Below are 21312 nucleotides of genomic sequence, written 5' to 3' on the forward strand. Positions count from 1 at the left end.
AACAAGTGGGTCGCGACTTTGCTACAGCGATGAATTGCTGAGAACCACTGCCCCATTTCTATGCACTCACTGCCCATGCTGAAGAACAGTTGTTCACACGTGTTGCGTCACTAACATGCGCCGACTGGACTCAGCGGACTGTTGTTGTAGCCTTTAACGTTGGCGTCTTTGCTGAACGTCTCAAGTGAAATCGCCACGCAAAAGCCCGATTGATCACAGTCACAACACCCCTGCTATTTTGCAGAATCCTTTCCCCAATAGGCGGGATTGTCGTTACTAACCGTGGAATTTACACGCCGGTGACGGATTTTAGCCTGTTAGCAGGCAGCAGGTGCTAGCGAAAGGTTACGTTAGCGCAAGCAAGTCAAAGCGCTTTGGGCTTTAACGTCTCATCTACGATGAGAACGCTTGAAGCGAGAAATTAAAATAAAGATCGAGATGCCGGAAACCTTGCGTTGGGGTACGTGATGGGAGATTTTGGCTGCAGCAGGTAAGTTTGTTTACAGACTTTCCCAATTATCTCACAATACATGTTTATTGTAAAGTAGTTTGTCATTCCCTGAACGCCAGAATAGAATTGACCGTGTCAGCACATATTTGCAATAACCTATTCATAAATATGTTTCTACATATTTTAGCCAATTTTCTCTGTGCAATGTGACTTTAGCTGCGTCGTTGCAGCCTGTTGCATTATTTAATGTGCTTTAAATTCTCTACTCAATCGAACAATGTTCTACTTTATGGGCAACATTTGTTCTTTAATTCTATTTTGTTCGTCCCTGCTACAATCCATTGATTAATAGTGTCTGTCAAAATAAATACAAATATACAGCCACCTCCTAAAGTATTGGAACTGCAAGGCAAATTCCTTTGTTGTTTTTGAAAAGTGAAGACAAGTCCAGCTTTTATTTCATGGTATTTTCATTGAGAATTTAAAGTGAATAACATTTAATATTTGGTGGCATTAACCTAAATTGCAATATCTGCGTCAAGCCTCCAACCCATTTACTTTACGAGGTTGTTGATTTCTTTGTTTAAATTCCTCAACTTTTGTTTGATATTCATTTGTTGATCTGAAACCTTAGTCCTTAGTTTACAACAAAAATAAAAAATTGACCTTGCCGTCCAATATGTTTAGAGGGGATTGTAAGTAAAGTAAACTGCTGATTTATTTACAATTGAATTAGAGCCCTACTGAGCATATACTGTATTTCTTTTAATTACTAAATATGAAATACATTTTAATTGAGTTATTAATTTTTGTGGCTAGGCTCCAGCTATCTGCTACCCTAATAGGGAGAAGCTAATGATGTTCAAACCACATTTTACAGAGTAATAATATAAAATCACACACACCAAAAAAAATCGGAATAACACCACTTTCTTGCTCTTGATGAACACTTAAACTAATACACTTAATTGTTGGCGATGATGATCATACCTGGCAAGCCAAGGTTATTATTATTATTATTATTTTGTGTGTAGTTGATGAAAAGAGTTCAAATAATAAAAACTTGCTCAAGGCCAAAGTTGGCCAAATTTCACTTCAGCAATTTTGATATGAAAACACCACAGTAATGGTTCCATATCTTTCACTGTAGGACTCCTGATGGATGGATGAAGAAGTGACACACGTGAACCACACTGCTGGGTGTGGACATTCAGCTAAAACAACCTCAGAAAGTCATGATTTTGTAAACAAGCTGGCAATGGCTTCTCGTGACGTTGACAAGCTCCCAAGTGACACCGGGGACTTGGAGACAATTTCGGGATCCCTTTCTAAATGTGGCGGTTCTGACGTTGCAGAAGAGCATCTTCCAGATAAAGCAACTTCTATCGAGAAAACCCCAAAATCTGGAAAATTTAGGACTGCTCTTACATTCTTTGGAGTTCGCAAAAGCATGTGTCTCTTACCGAGCTTTTTCGGAGGAAGGAGTAAAAACCAGAGCAAGTGGACTTCTAAGAAGGGACTCTACAAAAGCAAAACTCATGATGGGCTAAGCCAAATAAGTCACGATGACAGCCCGAGAGGTGCATCCACTTCCACTGGGGACTTTGAGTACCTCAACCAGAGTGACTGCAATGAAAACCTGCATTGTAATGAATGTAGTTTCCCCAACGAACAGAAATCTCAGTCCCTCACTAGACAGAAACGGGGTTTGAAAAGTTTTTTTAGTAGTTTTAAACATCACAAAAACCAGAGGAATGGCTCGGACAAAACGGAAATGATTGCAATGTCCTCTCCTCACTGCCCTAAAGCGATGCCTCCTGTCCAGAGCGACCCTGACCAGTATGTCACACAGTGCCTGGAATCTGAACCGGATGTGCCTGATTTTGCAAATGCTATGTGTGATAGTTCACTGGCACCTGAATGTAACAGCACTAAAGTCGTAACCTTAGAGAAGAGTTGCGACCAAGAAAACACTCCGATTGAGTGTGATACTCAATCATGTCTTGATCAAATAGATGAAATAAATTTGATGGCTGTGGTTTCCAGCGAATACAAGGAGAGCGGGAGAGGACAGAGTGAGCCTTGTCTGTTACTTGAGATGATGCCTGATCCTACACTGAAGTCCGAAACACCGGCTGGCTCATCTGATCAACTGAACCTGATTTACGGCGAGGTCGCCTCACTTAAGAGCTTCGATTCACTCACTGGTTGCGGGGACATCATTGCGGATCAAGAGGTTGACGGCATCACAGAGGCGCCGGTTTCTGGAGAAAGAAGTAGAAATGGAGGAAAGCGGGCCTCCTGCTTTCTCACGTTCCAGGGCGGCGGTGAAGAAATGGCCTCCCCTGAAGATTTCGACGAACAGTGTCTCCACGATTTCTGGGAAAATAATGCATCTGAGGAACTTCACTGTCCTTACAACCAGGACTTCATGGATGTGAGTGCCAGCATAATTCCATCGCACAATATGGACAGCGAACAGCAAGCCAGCACCTCAAACACTTCAGCTGATGTGTTGACACCCCAAAGTGAGCATCAAGAATCGGTTCCTAATAGTGACGAGGGCTACTATGATTCTACTACCCCGGGTCCAGATGAAGGACAGGACAGAACAGACCGGCTAAGACAGACAAACAGATTACCCAGGGACAGTTACAGCGGGGATGCCCTCTATGAACTGTTTGCAACGGATGAGAGTCTTGTCAGTCCACATCATGAAAGCAAACCCAGACTGCCAAGTTCCAAACAGATTGAGCAAATGGATGTCCCCGATTCTGTTTTCTCCGAGATGAAACGACTACCAAGTGCCGAACAGTATCAAGTGCAGGATTTGATTGAGGTGCAAAGTGCATGCAAGCCCTTCAAATTGACACGAAATACAGTATCTCCGCAAGAAGTTGACTGGAAGAAGAACTGTCATTTGAATTCAAAATCACAGGCAGCGCTTAGCAAGAATTTGGAGGCAGGTGAATTGAATGAAAAGGGAACTGAGCTCGCTTCCCCAACTACTATAAATGTTGACTGTAAGACGAGGCACAGCAACTTGTCATTTGCAAATCCATCTGACCCAGATTTTAAAACGTTATGTGATCCCAAAGAGCTACATCCAGAGGAAAACAAGCCTGTTGCACTGCCGTTCGGAAATGTCGGTTCCCATTCTCCGGATTGTAACAGTTGTTTGGATGAAAGCCACGCCGTTTGTTTCTCCCAAGCGCTTGTAAACTATGAGAAAAACTCTCAGCTGCTGTGCAACTTGCACAACGCGAGCGTGGACGTCTTGGAGACGAGCAGCGCCTTCACTCCAAATATGGAGGCCTTACCCACCATCGTCACGTTCGATGTGGTGGACACGCATAACGAGGGGGAATACGAGGAGCAGATTCACATGGAGCTGGAGGAGGACATTTCGTCACCCTATCAGGAATTTGAAGAGAGCTACCTCCAAAAAGATGCATTCGCTGAATGCGACTATCAAATGTTAGATCTGTATGAGCAGAGTCTCATCAGTAACACGTGGGCCATCGCGAGTCTTCCACGGCACCTTGGCCTTACAAGACTAAGCCAGTCCATGTCCAATCCCTTGTCCCTGGACAGGAGGAGTCGGTCTCTGGACACGGAAAGCCTTCAGTTGCAGATGCCGAGTGCATGCAGAGAGAGCAGAGCTGCTACCCTTTGCTGTCCTAAAGCTGAAGGAGACCCTGAGAGTCATCCTTCAGCATATTGTGAAAAGAATGTACTGATGTCCTCATCAGAGGTGACAGGTGGTGGCAGCGCTATGGCCCTACCGTGGCAAAGTCGCTCAGAAATGGCTTTAAGCGTTCCTTTGACTGATGAGGACATCACTGCAACGGTTGAGAAACTTAACATATTTTCTGATTCATTCAGCGGGGGCTTACCTGACGATGAAGCCCACCTTCACTCTGATGTGCCAATGTCTTGTGATGTCATGTCGCCAGACGCAGAGCTTTACAGTCGGCCGTGCCACCTCCCCTTGCCGTCAGATTCTTGTTTACCTCACAGCACCTTTGTTTATTCAGGAATAGACACGTCGTACGGTTCAGATGAGGATGGGTTTCGCAAAGCTCCCGCCGATTGGCAGTCGTATAACATGCAGTTTGGTCAAAGCGGACAAACGGTGAATATGGATAGAATGTCTCATTCCGGAAGTCCTCGGAGGGCGGGTGTGAAGACGGAAGACCCGCACATAGATGCGACAAATCCCGCAACGGGCAACAAACTTCCCAAAATGACCTTGAAATTGAAAGGCTCTCAATAATACGGTTGGCAGGGCAATGAGGTGCCATTGATTGCTCTTTACGTGTTATTCTTTGTGATCAATTATGGCTTACTTGAACAATTCATTTGAAATTTACTGCACAAAAACTGAAATAGGAGTCAAATCCCAGTCATGTTGAATTAAGACAGCCGAATGGTTTCACACCGTGGCATCACCCAACATGTTTTACAAAACAATCTCATGTTTCCCTTATATCCAGGTTTCATCTGTTGCTGAGCTTTATCTGAAGCCTCCTCATCAGCCTGGTTTACATCAAACACCAGTTGCCTCTTAAATCTCTTACTTGATCACATTTGCTTCTGTACTACAGTGCAGCTTTCTTAAATTTGTAGGGTTTTTTTGTTTTTGTTCACCTCATTTCAAGGTCAATGTTTTTTTAAAGGGAACACTTTGTGACTATTGTCACAAGAATGTAGTCGTTTGGTTTGCAACACTTTTGTGACTATCGTCACAAGAATGTAATAGTTTGGTTTGCAGTACTGAAAGTCTGTTGTTAGTTTCGATTGTGGTATTGAAATTGTAAAGGTGAGTCATAGTCCTTGCACATTCAACGACCATTATTGTAGATAGTATGGCAGGATAAAGCTGGTTTATTTATGGAGCACATGAGTGGAATGCTGCTTCACTGCCTGTGCAGCGCAAAAGCAGAATACTGGCACAATTTCTGCACATTTTTTTTGCATTTAGAAGGAATGTGGTTTGAATAGAAATCCCTGCCTCATGTTCATATCATGTGAATTCCACGTTTCATTGATCGGGTGACTTGTTTTTTTTCTCGTGTCATGAACAAATGTCATGGAATGTTTTGTATTTATATTTCAGCCATTTGTCCCTTGTAGGACTGTACTGAAAATGCTGTTAAAACTTGTCGATGTGGCTTCAGTTTTATCTGTTATTTTGGAAAATCTGTTTTGTCAATTTGAGCACTGCCTTAAAGTAAACAAAAAAAAAAAAAGACTTACCTGAATTTAAATTTGTCATTTTCCTGTTCAGGTATATTCCTGTCTGCTGGCCCACTTTTTTTTTCTTTTAAGTGCACTCTTGACTAGAAGAGTGATTCGAGTTTGACATAACCACTTATAGACAATTAAATTTATATGGATAACGCCTGGGTATTTATCCCCAAATGTAGCTTTTTACTTTAGGTAATTATTTTTACATATGAACTCGACTGAAAGACGGACAACTATATGAGAAACTCCTCCTAAAGGTGCAAAATTACAGCACCAAACACAAAATTGAAACGCTCTGTGACAATAAATTGTCTGTTTCATTAAGTATAAACAGCATCCTGGATCCTGAGCCTTAGTTAACACTCATTAGTGTGCCATGAAAGATCACAGGGTGCGCTGGAATTAAAAAAAAATCAAATTTCACTTCAATTGTCTGAAAAGAATGACACCCTAAAATTGCCAAATAGTACAGTAATTGCAGTCAAAGATATATGTGCAATCCTGATTCATTTTGGTTATCGATGCTTGTGACTGTTATCATAGCTTTTTTTTTTTTTTTTACAAATGTTTGTGAATTTATCAGTGATGGGGGCCAAGTCCTGACACGAATAGTGCCAACCTGAGTAATCAGTGACCTCTCTAAAAAGTTTTATCCTGTACTCTAGTTGTCTACAGATGCCAAAACAGGGCGGCCAAGAACTTTTTTTGTCTAAATGAAGCTCCTCAACTCGCCTCAGCACTAAGATGGTGCGAAAACAATTTTATTGCTTCGCCATGAGCAAAACAGATCGGCAAGTTTGCAAATGCCAAATGGAATATGCAGTGGATTCACTGTGTCCTTTTCGTGAATTTTGTCTGGTGGTGGGCCGTGAGACTCTTCTAATGTTAAAACGTATGCCTTGGCTCAGAGGAGGTCTGCATACACTGGATTAAATAGATGTTCCAGTATACCTACCGGTAATTTGGTGGCCGATTAGTACGGAATGTACATTACATGACAACACTGCCCACAGAAGCAGTGCAGCGGTAATGGTACTGTAGTGTAAAAACAAATGCTTTGTGCATCACAATTTAAGTTGCGAAACTTCATCGTGCTCCTCTACAAGTACAGTGCGTTTTGGCGATGCTTAAACGTGGAAGGAGTGCGCTGAGGTGTCATCAGCGAGCATCCTCTCGTGATCGAGCAACCTTGAGCAAACTGCGACAGCACAGCAGCGCCAATGGCAGCCAAACATCCGAGGAGCGGGCGAGGAGGATGACAGCAACATGGTGAGACTGCTCTCGCTGCATGGCAACGCTCGCCCCGATTTCCGTGCGCTCTCAGCACAAGCACGAGCACGTCGTGTCGCCGCAACTTCACCGCAGTGTAAGATTTTTAATTTCACTTTATCTCAAGTTATAACAAAATGTTAGCACGCGCGCCTCAGCTAAAAGCTAACACACACTCGCAAGCGTATGTCAAAGTTAGCATCTGGAGCTATTCATTGGCTGGTATGTTTTCTTTTTTCATTCTGCAGTTATAGATACCGATTGCTTGTTATGGTTTCCAGTTAAACCATAAACTCCTCGATGGATCCCCACCGTGCTACTTTTTAGCCATTAACCAAACCAGACGTAGCTAAGAAAGCTAACCTGGTTAGTGGATGTGGCTAACAATGTTGACTCCAGCTGGCTAAGTAACCACAGAGCACCTTCGTAAGCCTGTGCTAACTGGGGGCCTAAATGATGTTTGGACAATTAATTACTTGTGGGCAAACGTCGCCTATTTGACATCCCGTGGAATAGCGCTGAAAACAATCTGTTCAATTTTAATAAATATTTGCTCTCCTACAGTGTTGCGTTGGTCACCATTCATTTAGAGGCGCGATGTTCTTGTTAGGGATGACATGATACAACGTTGATATTGACGTGCATTTAATCGTAACACGTTTGAAAATGAGTTCAATCAAAGTAACCGCAGTTTCTATTTAAAGTACAAGCCGTGACTCATTGAAATTCTTTATATTACTAGTTTATTTATACCGGGTAAGTGTGTCATTAAGTGCAACCTAGAACTTTATATCATGCTTGTATTGCTTTGCCAAATCAACAAATGTCCATCATTATGGCTGGAAATGTGAATCTACACACATTTTCGCACGAATTAGTCACGCAGTAATTTAGTCAGCTTATTACAAAGTTGAAGAGAACATAATGTGATTGGATGATGACTTGGTAAGTTCTGATCGACTGTCAGAAATATTCATTTAAGAGTACATACACTGTGGCTATAATTTCCAGTAGTGCACCAAGTTAGTTTTTGATACAGAGCTGGTTAACTTATTCTTGAATTGCTGTCAAATGTTGAACTTTTTGCAAAATAGTTTGAAGGGTTCTTAATTTCCAGATGTCAAACTAGTCCGGCAATAAATCAACAAAATTGATAATATATAATGGCCATGTTCAGAATCATTCCGTAATTCCTTACACTCTAATCATTGTGTAGGGATTTTTATATAGTGGACTATAAAGTTCTCTCATCAGTCAAATGAAAAATGTTTTTTGAACACTACTTGGGCAACAAGTTAATTGCGCCATTGCTTCCACATAATTGTGATGTACATCAGCGTCACCCGATGGACCTTCTGAATGAAATATTTAACAAATATTTCATAATTTTATGTTTTGAGCGCCATGTACCTTATATAAAATAATACAAACAAATGACTTTGGGAACATTTGGATGATAGCTTCCACTGCTTTGCTTTTCTAGTGACCATCAGTTCACAACTTTTCAAGATGCATTTTAGGATACATTGAGGCCACTACAGTATACAGTATGGCGGATAACCTGTATTCATTATTTATTCAAACAGTACGACAAAATATGTAATTCACTCTATAGTGTATAGGGAGTGGTTGCAAATATAGACAAGATACAGGATGGCCTCAAGGACCTCTTCAAGGTCTCTTCACTTGTTGCCATGTAACAGAACTACACGTGCATAAACAGATGGGTCTCTTGCCTTGTAAAATATAAACTTGTGAATCAGAAAGGTGAATGATAAGAATACTGTGCTCCATTAAACTTAGTCTTTTCCGGTGAGATGATTATATGATTCTATCAGTGGACTGTGGCGGCTTGTGTCTCGTCACAAAGTTGACACTCCAGTTGCACTACTTAAGAAGTAGAGAGGTTATGGGGGCCTAGAAATGTGCTTAAATTAATCGCCGACTTTAATAGACTATAAGGGTATGCATTGGCTGCATAAGATTGACTTAACCTCCTTTGTATTTTGTACTCAAACACAGGTCAACACCTTTTATGTAAATTTCTGATCCCAACCAATGGCAAACAAACCACCAAATGAAATCCCCTGTTGCTAAAGAAAAATTATTATTGGATGATTTTACCCTCATTACAAAACTTTACAGGGACCCTTCTTGTCTTTTATTAGAATGCTGTGCACTTCATAGACGTGTATTTACAATATACGTTTAAGTTGACCGGAAAAACTGGAATGATGCCATCTTGAAAGAAATGGAAATCCTATAAACTTAACTGCCTTCTGCATGATCTGGAATAGGTTTCAATTTACTGCTCCTGAACATCTTATATAATTTAGATTATGGTCTACTGCAATGGTTGGTTGAGACAAAGGACTGTGGAGTAAAGTCCATTTTTAATTTGGGAATATGCTGCCTCAAGAGTCGCAGTGCAAAGAGGAGTGCATCTGTAAGTGTTGTGCATTTACTGGCCGCCTGAAGAGAGACGATGAGCTGTGTTTGCTTTAGTCGTGACTTGTAAAAAGGAGTTAGCTGATGACACGGCTGCGTTGCTAGGCAACACACATCATGGGCTGCGCCTCTTGAATCTAGCAGTCTTGTATCTGCTCTCCACCTTAACGGGCTCGTTACGAAGATATTTGGATTTTCATGTGTAACAACACATATTTGATTCTGTAAGATGTGCTCTCGTTGCCCATCGCAGATGAGTTGCCAAGCAATGTTCACTCTCGGAGGGCTGGCAGCACACCGATGCGCTGATCAGCCCACACTGTCTCAGGTTCTATGCACTCATGCGTGTCTCCCTTCAATGTTGCTTTTGTGCGTCGAGGCGAGGGCAGTTCTGCAGCACATTAGCAGACCGGGCCTGCTCTTTTTGTATTATTTAAAAAGCAATAGACTGAGAGAAGAGGGAAGTCACTTAGATATTTGGAGTCGGTTTCATTATTCTCTTTCTTTCGGGGCGAATCGTGATACTGGTTGGCTGATTATATACTTAGTTTTGGACTGTATGATGTAATGTTCACAACACATTACTTAGATTGAAAAGATAACAGCTTTGCGTGGCTTCCAAACAGATCAGATGCAGAATGGTGGTGGCGTCGCTTTCTGAATATTCATTTATGCTTTCGTCATTTGGTCCACTGGTAATATTCTCGCTGCATACCAACGACAAGGGAAACATGTTCATGAATGCAACATTGGTGAATATTGAATCCACCGTGTGAATAAGCAGCTCGGTTGTGTTACAGAAATTAGATTTTTGGGATGAAGTTCCAAAGATTTCAATGGCATGGCCCTTTTTACTGTACAGTAGAACCTCAAAGGGTCAAGACTATCCATTGTTTTGATTATTCAGTCATTTTTCCCATTTGAAATGATTGAACATGGATGGCAGTTTTCCGTGGATATGCGGAAATCCACCGTTTTATTTCTTAAATTGATCATTTTTATGAATCGTCTAAATCCGTTGAGAAAATTTTAGGGGTGGTGGGGGTCAGGTACCTTATCGTCGAGTTTTCACGAGCTCTCCCGATCAATCTTTCCATCTTCCGATTGTAAACAGCCCTGCGATTGGACGTGTATGATGTCTTACTTGTTGTGATTGGTCGCCCCGTCGCCCTGTTGAAATATGAAGATTTAGTTCCAAGGCATCGTAAAACCTTTTGAATGAACAGGGAAATTTCTTATGTTAAACTTTCATCATTCTAAGGAGCCGTGTAAGTCTTTAGTTACCTCGTGTTGTATAAATTATATTATTTTATGGGAACGAAACCATTTTCATGACAATAGAATTATGAGTATGTGATTTTATTTTAATGACAATTTAAAAAATAATATTCTCTTATTTGCTTTAAAACTCTTTACTGAAAAAGTCTTGTCTTGCAGAAAAGTAGTGCTTTGGTACACTCTTTCTGCAAACGAATGATGTTGAAGTGAGAGGAGGAGCTTCTATAAGACAGGCCGTAGCATATATAGGCAATTATAAACAAACTGGGGAGTGTCAGAAGCTGGATGTTTTATGCTATCATCCACGAAGAGAGGGGGACTAGTGATCTTGAAAAATCTAAGTCCCACTGCATAAAAAATATTCTTTTTTTGTGCTCTTCTACAGATTTAAAAAGTTCACACAGGGAAGAGTGTAATCCTTCAGTCCGACACAAGGAGTGTGAACAGTCCAGCAATGAATGAGATTCCCCGGTTGCAGCTGAGGTGAGGAAGAAGCATGGGGCGTAAATCCGAAGTGTTGAGGCAAACGTGACAGTATGTTCTGCGTTGGAGAGGCTCAAAATGGAAAAGCACCCATGCAGGGAGGAGAACATTGACTCGAGCAGGGACCAGCATGCCGCCGATCAGCCAGGGGACAGCAGCAGCAGCTCAGGAAGTGACGCTGAGGAGCAGCAGCGCCAGAAGGCTCAGGTGAACAACAGCGGCTGTCAGAAGTGGGAGCCCTTGGCGGTGACCAAGCCCCATCGGCAGCTGTGTCGTTCCCCGTGCCTCGACCAGCCCAGTTTTTCCCAGAGTAGCACGGTGCAAGATTCCCGTGAGGATGAGACCAGCGCGGGGCCAGCGATCAAAGCGGCCAGTGAGAGGGAGTACCAGACAAAAATGGACTTTGCGTTGAAGCTGGGCTACTCTGGAGAGCAGGTGGAGATGGTGCTCAATAAACTGGGGGCCGCAGCTCTCATTAATGACCTTCTTGCTGAGCTCGTAAGGCTGGGAAACAAAGTGGAGCCTGAAAGTCAACCTTGCAGCACCGCAGCCGCGTCGCTCTCACTTACACCGTGCTCTAAAGAGACCGTTAGTCCTGAGGTGTCGGTGGAAGAGGAATCTGTGGACCCATACGACAACCTCAGGCCTATTGTCATTGATGGGTCCAATGTGGCAATGAGGTAAGATGCAAACAACTTTGACTCCCTTTAAATGTGTTCAAAGTAGCACCAGGGGGCTAAAAGTATTGAAAACTAAGTTTTCATATGGTTTCTATCTCATGGCAGTTGACTGCATCTTTGTTTTTCAGCCATGGAAACAAAGAGGTTTTCTCTTGCCGTGGTATCCAACTGGCTGTCGAATGGTTCCTCGAAAAGGGGCACAAAGACATTACTGTGTTTGTCCCAGCCTGGAGAAAGGAACAGTCAAGGCCCGATGCTCTCATTACAGGTAGCAAAGACATTTTTCGACCGTTGCAATAACATGTATTGTCGGTGCGCGTAGTCCCGCATTCTTGGCCTTTTGAACAATAAATGCGGACGTTTAAGATTAGCTGCTAAAGGTTGCCTGATATATTATGCATGTCAGTTGTCAGCAGTCTTAAAACCGCTAGGAAAAGTACAAAGTGCTAAAGGTATACTGCTATTTTATATGTGTGCCCAGGCAGTGTTTCGGTGCGTCCGTTGCCAGCTAAAACCGTGTTTCCCCTCACAGATCAAGAAATATTACGCAAGCTCGAAAAAGAGAAGATCCTGGTTTTCACCCCATCTCGGAGAGTCCAAGGCAGACGGGTGGTGTGCTATGATGATCGCTTCATAGTGAAGCTGGCTTATGATTCTGATGGAATTATTGTGTCAAATGACAACTACAGAGACTTGCAAAATGAAAAACCAGAGTGGAAGAAGTTCATCGAGGAACGTCTCCTAATGTATTCATTCGTCAATGACAAGTAAGGAACCATGTAGACGCTTTTGTCTAAAACAGGTGTGTCAAACATACGCCACGCGGGCCGGAACCGGCCCCCAAGGAGGTTTGATCAAGCCCGCAGGATAATTTAAAAGTGAAAAAATACATTAAGGATACGGAATGAATATTTTTCATAAAATGTACAGTACTTCATGGATTATCCACCAGGGGGCACACTGTTTTCATCAGAGTAGAAGACAACATTGTTTTGATCAGAGAAGAAAACAGCAATCTCAGTCCATCTCTGAGACAGACCCAACACATCAGACAGAATCAATGCGCCAATGCTTCTTTATACCAAAACAAAGGAAAGACGTGATACTTTGGTTATTTATAGTAGAGTATGGTATAATGTTAATGGCCCGGCCCACTTGACATCTACCGAGTCCGTATGTGGCCCATAATGTGAAATGAGTTTGACACCCCTGGTCTAAATCCTATCATTGGAGAAGTTGGTAGATCCTCGCAGTGTGATGCTACACCAGAAATTACGGCCTCAAATGGTGCTCTTAAAATAAATCTGAAGATTACAGCCTTGACTATTTTTGTTGACATTGGCAAATGTACTACTGACATCCTAGTGATCACATTCATTCTTGAAATATTTTCATGTCTTCAGATTTATGCCACCCGATGACCCACTGGGAAGACATGGTCCTAGCTTGGAAAATTTCCTTCGCAAGCGTCCTGTTGTCCCAGAGCATAAAAAACAACCTTGCCCCTATGGTGAGTGAGTCAGTTACTTTTGTTGTTGAAGTTCTTCAATATTGCTAAATTGATTTGTTCTTTCCTTGAAAAGGCAAAAAATGCACATATGGACACAAGTGCAAATACTATCATCCGGAGCGTGTCAACCAACCGCTGCGGTCGGTGGCCGATGAATTGCGGGCCTTTGCAAAACTGTCTGCAGTGAAGACGATGAGCGAGGGGGCCTTAGCGAAATGCGGCACCGGTCCGGCACTTGTGAACAGGGACAACAACTCTGAAGTCAAACGCGTGGCGCCCAAACGCCAGTCCGACCCGAGTATACGCTCGGTGGCATGCGAGTCTCCCGAAAGCCTGTCCGTTGTGAGGAAGTCTGAGACAAATTCAGTGCCTTCCCTTGTGACCGCTCTCAGCGTGCCCACCATGCAGCCCGCCAAGAGCCACGCAGCCGGGGCCTTGAACACGCGATCCGCTAGCAGCCCGGTGCCAGGTTCTTTGCAGTTCTCACATAGTTCTCTCGAGCACATGTCTAGTGTACAGTACCCTCCCATTTTGGTCACCAACAGTCACGGCGCTTCTGTTACATATGGCGACCAGTTCCCAAAGTATGACTCGGTCAGCGACCACGGCTATTATTCACTGCACAGTGACTTTTCAAACATGAGCATGAGCAGTATGCACAACGTCGACAGTTTCTGTAGCATGGAGCACGAGCACGCGGTGTGCCTGAGAACTCGCAGCCACTGCACCGAGTCCTGCCTCAGCCACTCCAACAGCGATTCGTTCTCCTCCTACGGCGACATGTACCCGAGCTCTGTGGACGGGAGCCTGGAGGAGAGCATGAAGGGCCAGCAGCAGTCCCCGGCAACGGGGAGAATGCAGACTTTCCCCCACGGCTTTCGACACGAAGCGCTCACCCGGGTTCAGAGTTACGGGCCGGAGGAGCCCAAGCAGGGTCCATGTAAGCAGCCCGCACCTCATCTGGCCCCGCACATCCAGCACGTCGCAGTGGGGGCCAGGTCGAGCTGCCCCGGAGACTACCCCGTGGCTCAAAACGTCCTACCGCCGCTGTCATCGCAGCCGACGCGGTCACTCGGCATGACTCGCATGGACAGCATATCCGATTCCAGGCTGTACGACAGCAACCCAATGAGACAGAGGCGACCGCCGCTGTGCCGCGAGCAACACGCGAGCTGGGACCCACTGCCCTGCGGGAACGAGTCTTACGGCTATCACTCGTATCCGCTGAGCAACAGCCTGATGCCGTGTTGCGAGCGAGTCATGGTCCGCAGCATGCCTGACAAAATGGAGCAAATTTGGAACTCGCCGTGGGAGGCCCCACCCGCAACGGAACACGCTGAACGGTATGTCATCCCAGAGCACCAGTATCAAACATATCGGAACCTTTGCAACATTTTTCCTGCTTATGTAGTCCATTCGGTGATGGAGAAGAACCCTCATTTGACAGACCCCCAACAACTGGCGGCTGTCATTGTTACAAATTTGAGGTCTTGTCACTGAGGGCAAAAAGGTTAAAAAAAATAATAAGGTGGAAATTTTGAAAATAGATTTGAGTGTTTTGGTTGCAAACACAGGCACTTGCTAAATGTTGCCAAATGTGCAACATTTGCCCTCAGGAGTTCTTTTTTTTTTTTAATGTCTCTGGTACAAAACCCAGCTCTCTGGATTTTCATCAGCAAGATGACAAAGTCAACAGCCTAGATGAAGTATGTCTGACATTTTTTTGAGTGCAACTTAAAGATGTTTCGCACACAGAAGGCTATACATTTATGAGAAGTGTGGTGCAATTGTAAAAGAAAACTTTACTGTATGTGTTTCATAACGCATTTATCATACTTGACCAGGAGCGGAGTTTCCTTTCAAAAATATCAAATAAGGATTTTTTTTTTCCTACAATGTATTTCGATTAGCTTTTATCAAAAATGTGTCAGTTGGTTAACCGTCCGATTTCAAGAAATAAGGTTAACCAGTGCCAAACTTTGGGCCACTTGCTTTTAATATAAACCAGAAACATCACCGCGAGTTGCTGCTTTTCAGCATTTGGTTTCATTTCATCAAAAATATACGGTACTTGGTTTTAGCCACATGGCTATTAAGATGTTCGTGTTCAGGTCATGTAGATGTGCTGTGAAAGGCATCACAAATGTTTGTGGTGCAGTGCAACTATCAATAACTTTCTTGAGCTTTGCCTCTACTGTAAAAAAATAGTGGTGATTTTTTTCTTCCTTTTTTGTGCATTTCTTTCAAAAACGAGTAAGAGGGAGGTACACTCATACCTCCAAGCATGAACTGATATTTAATGGCCTTATATCTGAGTGACCTCACGCTTTAGTCTCCTTCAATGAACGTCTTTGGCATTGAAGCCTCTTACTTTCAAACCTAAAGCACTATCTCAGTCTGGAAAGAGATCTATTTTCTCAATCTCACAAAGCTACTATTTTGGTAGAATTTGACAGTGCACAAAGCAAGCCAAAAAGAGATTGTCTTGCATACAGGTGCACGTGTCTATATCTATGTACATTAAAAAAAAAGAACATCACACAAAAGCCATTATTTCAGTCATTTATAAGCTGCTAAATAACGCCAAAAAAAGAAAATAGTCATTATTCTGACTTCACATTTCATTTTGCTTCACGTAATTGGAATTATTTCTCATTTCCAACTGCCTAGTATATTTTTGTCAGATTTGCTGTGAAAATAGTTTATAATATATATGTAGCGCTAACTATGTATCTTTGGCTTTTAGACAGCGCTCTTGATTTTTTTTAATTACCGGTACCTCTATTTCTCTAGTATAAATTAAGAAGTACTCTTAAATTTGGGTGTTTCATACCTACTAGTGACCCATCACAAATACAATGTTATCACAATATGACTTGTTTTTTTCTCAATTTAATTTATTTCCAGGCTACATATAGTATATGATTATCTTAACAAAAAAAAACAACAAAAAAAGAAAACAAAAAAAAGAACGCTCCTCTGAACTACTTCAGGTTGTCAGTAGAGCTGTTTGTTGCTCATTTGTATCAAAGACTACTTTTCCATGCACTCAAATGGACTGAGACACATACGGCTTTTATTTCTAGTGGGCTTTGGCTTGAAGAACATTTCTTGAGGTATTTCCGAGCCCGCTTACAATTTACTTTTAAGAGTCAGTCAGTGCAAATACATTTTTTTAGCAAAAGCTGCAAAGTTGCTCATGCATCCACAGTAAATTAGATGCAGCGAACGACAATAAAATTGTTTGAATTGGGACGATCAAGATGCATTTAGAGTAAAAAGATTACTGCAAAAAAAAAAGTTTACCGTCAAGAGTTTGCACAGTTTTCTTCTGATATTTAGATGGATAGATTAAAAATCTATCCACGAGTATTCAGCCTGCAAGGTTATTATAAAGGAGGGGTTTATTGTTGTATTTTTCGGGTGAAAAAAACAACTGACATGAATGCAAGAAAGCATGTTTAGTATGATGTTTGACTTTTATCGTGAGAGTGGATGGCTTAAATACAGTTTGGCTGTGCCTTGCAGCACATTGCTCTCAGGATGCTTTCACTTTTTCACCTTCACTGGCCAAAAGAAAAAAAACCTGCTTACTGGTGGCAAGTGTTCTCTTCTAATAGCGATCTATTTTGTGAAAACTTGTACATGTATAGAAAGTTGCAGTGTGGAAAAACTGCCTTGTAAAACCTTGTACAGCTATCTCTGAAGTATGCACCTTGAGTTGTTTAAGACTGGGTCATTTGGGTGGCTTTACATGATGCGGATGTGTTGGTGTTAGCATTCAAAGCTTATCGCAATTGTGAAGCCACAAGTGTGGGCCTTGTAATGCTGATCTCACTGATGTGGTGTAAATGTACTGTAGGTTGTATATTTTTTTCAGGAAAATTCTTTTCCATCTTGTGAAAATGGACGAAAATTCTGGAATTTTGAACTTTGAGATGCTACCGCTGAAAAACATCACAGGTATCGTATAAAGCCAGCCCAAATGCAAGGTGTTGCTCGGAATGCATCGAAAGGGAAATGCCACTTTACTGAATCTCTATGATCACCCTGAGTGAGCATCGAACCGTTCTTAAAAAAAAAAAGGGGGGATGCAACTAACATCTCTCACAAAAGTACACAATGACAAAGGGCCACACAGATTTTCGACATTAAGTGGCGTTACTCCTTAACTGGGAATTGATGTGAGCTAGATTATTTTTCTCAATGGTGATTCTTTGACAAATATATATATTTCTCTCTAATGGTCGGTAAAACGAGTGTGTAGAAACATCCAAAAAGGGAAGGAAAAAAAAGTGAATGTGTATAGCCCAAAATATTTTTTTTGGGCATTGCTGACTTTGTTTTATTTTTCATGAAAACACACAAGGCCACTTGAGGCCAGCTGTCTGTTCATGAGAAGGTGAAAACAAACTGCCTAAATGTTTCTTCATATGAAACAGTCAGATTGCAAGGCTGCCGTCACCGTTGTTTCTGGCATTTGGCTCAACGTTTGCGTGCCACCCCGCCCCATTCCCAGCTAGTTATATTGTCACAGATTCCCCAAAAATGTTCCTTGTGCAAAGGGAAAACAAAACAAAACAACCGCTATCATTACTGTTTCGGTGACTGAAAGAACACTGAGTTAATTGCACTGATAATTTTAAGACGACACAGTCCATCTCAAACCACAACATCACATCACAAGTGAAAGTGGAATTATTGTGTTCTATCCTGCAAGGTCTGATTGCAGTTGTAAGAAAATTAGCATATTTCCTCATATAGTAACCTGGGATGCATTTTGTACTCAATTACAGAGGGTCATTTTCGACAAATAACGTACTTAATAAATTACTACAAAACACATGCCGTCAAAATCACCCCCCAACACACTTTAAAAAAATCTATAAGAGGTGTGATGTCAAATGTAATTTTTTAAATGTTCAACGCGATTAATTTGGGCACGTCAGAGGCCACTATTTGAGGAAATGTTCTATACATGAATAGAAATCAAATCAGTACATGAATGTACACAAATGTAAAAAATGATTGGTCATTTGGGGAATTTGAACTACACACATAAAAAAAACATTTTAGACTTATCTCAAACGAAGTGACATATTCTGTCTGACATGCTGATTTTTGTCACGATGCACTTCGGTAATTTTGAATGACTTGTCGGAAATGGGATCCACAAGTTTGTCCATATTCAATTACATTGCTTGTTAAGTTGTTCTAGGCTGCACTTAAGAGCCCCAAAAAAAGTCTTAAGAGAAAACCCTATCCAATGATGTAGCTTTGCGAAAAAAACTTTTCTCGTCGTAGTTCAATGCCCCCGCAATCCTTCTTTTGTAAGTGCCGCAAACAAGCCACAAATGTCCAGAATTGACTTTTACTTGTTGATACAAATTGTATCTCTACCTTGAATGTAAACTAAATATCAAATGTATATTATGAAAAGAGTTTTATTGAAATAAAGGGGAAAGAAAAATGCCTAATGTTGTGTGACACTGTGTGTCACTGGGAGTAGCCCATAGGTATGTACTATCTTTTATTGGATACAGTAGTTAATTTCCTGGGACTTTGATGTGCTAGGTCAAGTGCGCAGCGAGACAAAACTGTGCCGCACTAAGCATCACGCCCTCACTGTACATACTTGCGTGTTCCTGTGGATAGGATTTAATGTGTAAGTGTAAAGCATTACTTCAGTTCACATGAATGTTGTAACCTGTGCTTATTTTCTCTTGATTTGTTCATTTTGCCTTGTATAAACTTTGCATATTTGGGTATTTAAAAACAAACAATGGTTTAACACTGAGATTGTTAAGCACCAAACTAATCTACTTTAAAGGATACTTTGACTAAAAACTATGAAATGAGAGCACAGTGCCAGTTTTGAATCATTTGTGTTTTGATGTTTCACGTTATTGTTTTTTTTTTCTTCAAACTGAACTTTAGTGGAATGTTTGGCAGGGGGTTGAATGACTAAACAATGTTGACAAACAGATGTGTGCTATTTGTTGTTACTTTGACCACTGCAATATGATATTGAAGTAGTGTAAATGAATACTTTTACTGTCGGTGGCCGGTTTGTGCGTACTTCCAGCTGGTGCCCTATGAAAATTGGACTCGTGTTTTGAATAATAGCATGCTAATAGAAGAGATGAAAACCAAAGTTGTTCTTTTTTTTTTTTTTTTTACTGTACACATTATGATTAGTGGTCCAAACATACCTTCACACTTATTGTGTACCGATGACACTTGATGCCAGCATCCTCCCAGATGGACAGACTTGTTTTGCAGAATGTCAGGACTAGAGGTGTGCGCATTAACATGACTGTACATATTTACAGTGTAATACTCAGGTTTGACCGGCTAACATTCAAAATCACAAGGTTCAAAAACAGTAAGTTGTACCGTTGCACTTTTCTAAAGTGGTGTGCGTGGACTGTAGTGTTTACAATGTAACAAGGGAAACATTGAAGCAAGCTTTTTGTGTTGTGCTTATCTGCGGTATTGTAATCCTCACTGACTTGGAAAGCATTGCTTTTTTTTTCTTTTTTTTTTTTTTTGTAGACCAAACTAGACTATTTGAGTCTGTCGGCTCAAACAAAATGTAAGTCTTAATGACATGTGTTTCTCACCATTAATAAAGCTATATTATGTTCATACTGTGCTAGCTCCTCTTTTAATAATCAGAACAATTTGGGTGGACCAGTCCGAAAAACGTGTGTGGGAAAATCTGCAAGTAAACCAAATGTGATGGGTTATTTTCAAGATGAGCCACGGGACAGGAGAAAGTGTACGTCCCATCTTCTGCATCTGATTGTTTTTGTTTTTCTTTGGTGCACTGGTTTCTTGAAAATCTCATTTGAGGTGCAAGATAGCGGCAGAAAGGCTGATTTATTATTTTTTCAAGGTCATTTTACTAATGTACTAGGGCAGTGATTTTTTTTTCTTTTTTCATGAAACGTCAAACTTCCCCCTTAAAAGTCGTACACAACCGAACTTAGGTGTAGGCAGTCATTCTTTTGTGTACCACTAATGGTAGAGAGAAAACTAGTAGCCTAGAAAAACTTTGATCTACAATGTAAGATAGGGAGAAACCTGTGCTCTTTGTTGCATACTTGCCTTCAGGCTCTGGTTGTGCAAATAATGGGCACGTATGGAGTGTGTCTAAGCTCAGGACACTTAAACAAAGCAAACCCTTGTCACATCGAAACGCGCTTCGTGTTATTTATGCATTATACCATTAAAAACAAGTAAAAACTAACCCTCATTTCGAGACGCTAAACTTCCAGCTCGGTCAACATTTGAGTTCGAGTACCCTCTGCTGGCAAAATCTGTGCATGGGATAGAATATGGGGCAGTAGACTGGCGCAATCACACTGAGCATTCCCTGCTTTCTTTGGCTTACTGTTGGATGCTAAAGAATGTGAACTTGAGTAAGTTTCTCATTTTGTGCGAACACTCCACATGAAGTCATCTTACCCGAGAAGTGTAACTCGTGGCAATGTAATTTAGCGAAGTCAACACGAAGCTATTTGAGTTGGTTACTTTTTAAAGGAAGGGACATTTTTATGCTGGCAGAATTTCACCTCAGGCATTGTGTTATTCACCTTTCATCCCTTATCAGCAGCAAATGGATTGTGGACGTTACGGAGATCTGGAGCCCATCCCAGCTGACGACAACCCTGGACGGCCTGTCAATCACAAGGCAGACAATGGGAAGTGAACAAGGCGTCTTGTACTGTATAGTATCGGGGCTGGGGGGTCAAGGGCTACGTGTGCTTTTTAAAACGTACAAATGGGCCAGGTCATTCATAGATTCGTCCCAACCCCCAAATGGATTTAGTATAAATGAGTTAAACAATTTTAAATGAATCATTCATTGAAAATGTATGTACAGTACTGTATATGTAAACCTCTATAAATGAAGCTGAGTTGAGTTTGGGAGATTAATT

At 41.7% G+C, this 21312-nt stretch overlaps 2 protein-coding genes and 1 long non-coding RNA gene across 5 annotated transcripts in view; 2 read left to right on the forward strand and 1 right to left on the reverse strand.

The window, feature by feature from the left end:
* Positions 1–37: 37 nt before the first annotated feature.
* Positions 38–5721, forward strand: LOC127588096 (APC membrane recruitment protein 1-like). Its single transcript, XM_052046657.1, has 2 exons — positions 38–490; positions 1602–5721. Exon 2 carries the CDS (start codon positions 1614–1616, stop codon positions 4725–4727), a length of 3114 nt encoding a protein of 1037 aa, XP_051902617.1. The 5' UTR covers positions 38–490; positions 1602–1613; the 3' UTR covers positions 4728–5721.
* The window catches only part of LOC127588116 (uncharacterized), a 56870-nt gene continuing 39905 nt past the window's right edge, over positions 4348–21312 (reverse strand). Inside the window, exons 4-5 of the long non-coding RNA XR_007958979.1 lie at positions 20968–21051; positions 4348–4474 (exon numbers count right to left, since the gene is read on the reverse strand). This is a non-coding gene — a long non-coding RNA (uncharacterized LOC127588116). The remainder of the gene's footprint in view (positions 4475–20967; positions 21052–21312) is intronic.
* On the forward strand, positions 6284–20017 carry zc3h12b (zinc finger CCCH-type containing 12B). Of its 3 annotated transcripts, none has more exons than XM_052046663.1 (6): positions 6284–7067; positions 11082–11859; positions 11988–12127; positions 12392–12626; positions 13263–13369; positions 13443–20017. In XM_052046663.1, exons 2-6 carry the CDS (start codon positions 11258–11260, stop codon positions 14867–14869), a joined length of 2511 nt encoding a protein of 836 aa, XP_051902623.1. In that variant the 5' UTR covers positions 6284–7067; positions 11082–11257; the 3' UTR covers positions 14870–20017. The 3 variants fall into 3 exon arrangements, with proteins under 3 accessions (XP_051902623.1, XP_051902622.1, XP_051902624.1); XM_052046662.1 differs by having other exon boundaries at positions 6284–6970; XM_052046664.1 differs by having other exon boundaries at positions 7056–7192.

This window comes from Hippocampus zosterae, chromosome 16 (assembly GCF_025434085.1).
Source record: "Hippocampus zosterae strain Florida chromosome 16, ASM2543408v3, whole genome shotgun sequence".
Classification (NCBI taxonomy): Eukaryota; Metazoa; Chordata; class Actinopteri; order Syngnathiformes; family Syngnathidae; genus Hippocampus; species Hippocampus zosterae.

Excerpts from the sequence above, each read along its gene's own strand:
- LOC127588096 (XM_052046657.1), top strand. The coding sequence starts at position 1,614 with ATGGATGAAGAAGTGACACACGTGAACCACACTGCTGGGTGTGGACAT.
- zc3h12b (XM_052046663.1), top strand. The coding sequence starts at position 11,258 with ATGGAAAAGCACCCATGCAGGGAGGAGAACATTGACTCGAGCAGGGAC. Across the intron at positions 11,860-11,987 it reads GGGTCCAATGTGGCAATGAG|CCATGGAAACAAAGAGGTTT; the intron begins GTAAGATGCAAA and ends TTTGTTTTTCAG. Across the intron at positions 13,370-13,442 it reads AAAACAACCTTGCCCCTATG|GCAAAAAATGCACATATGGA; the intron begins GTGAGTGAGTCA and ends TTCCTTGAAAAG.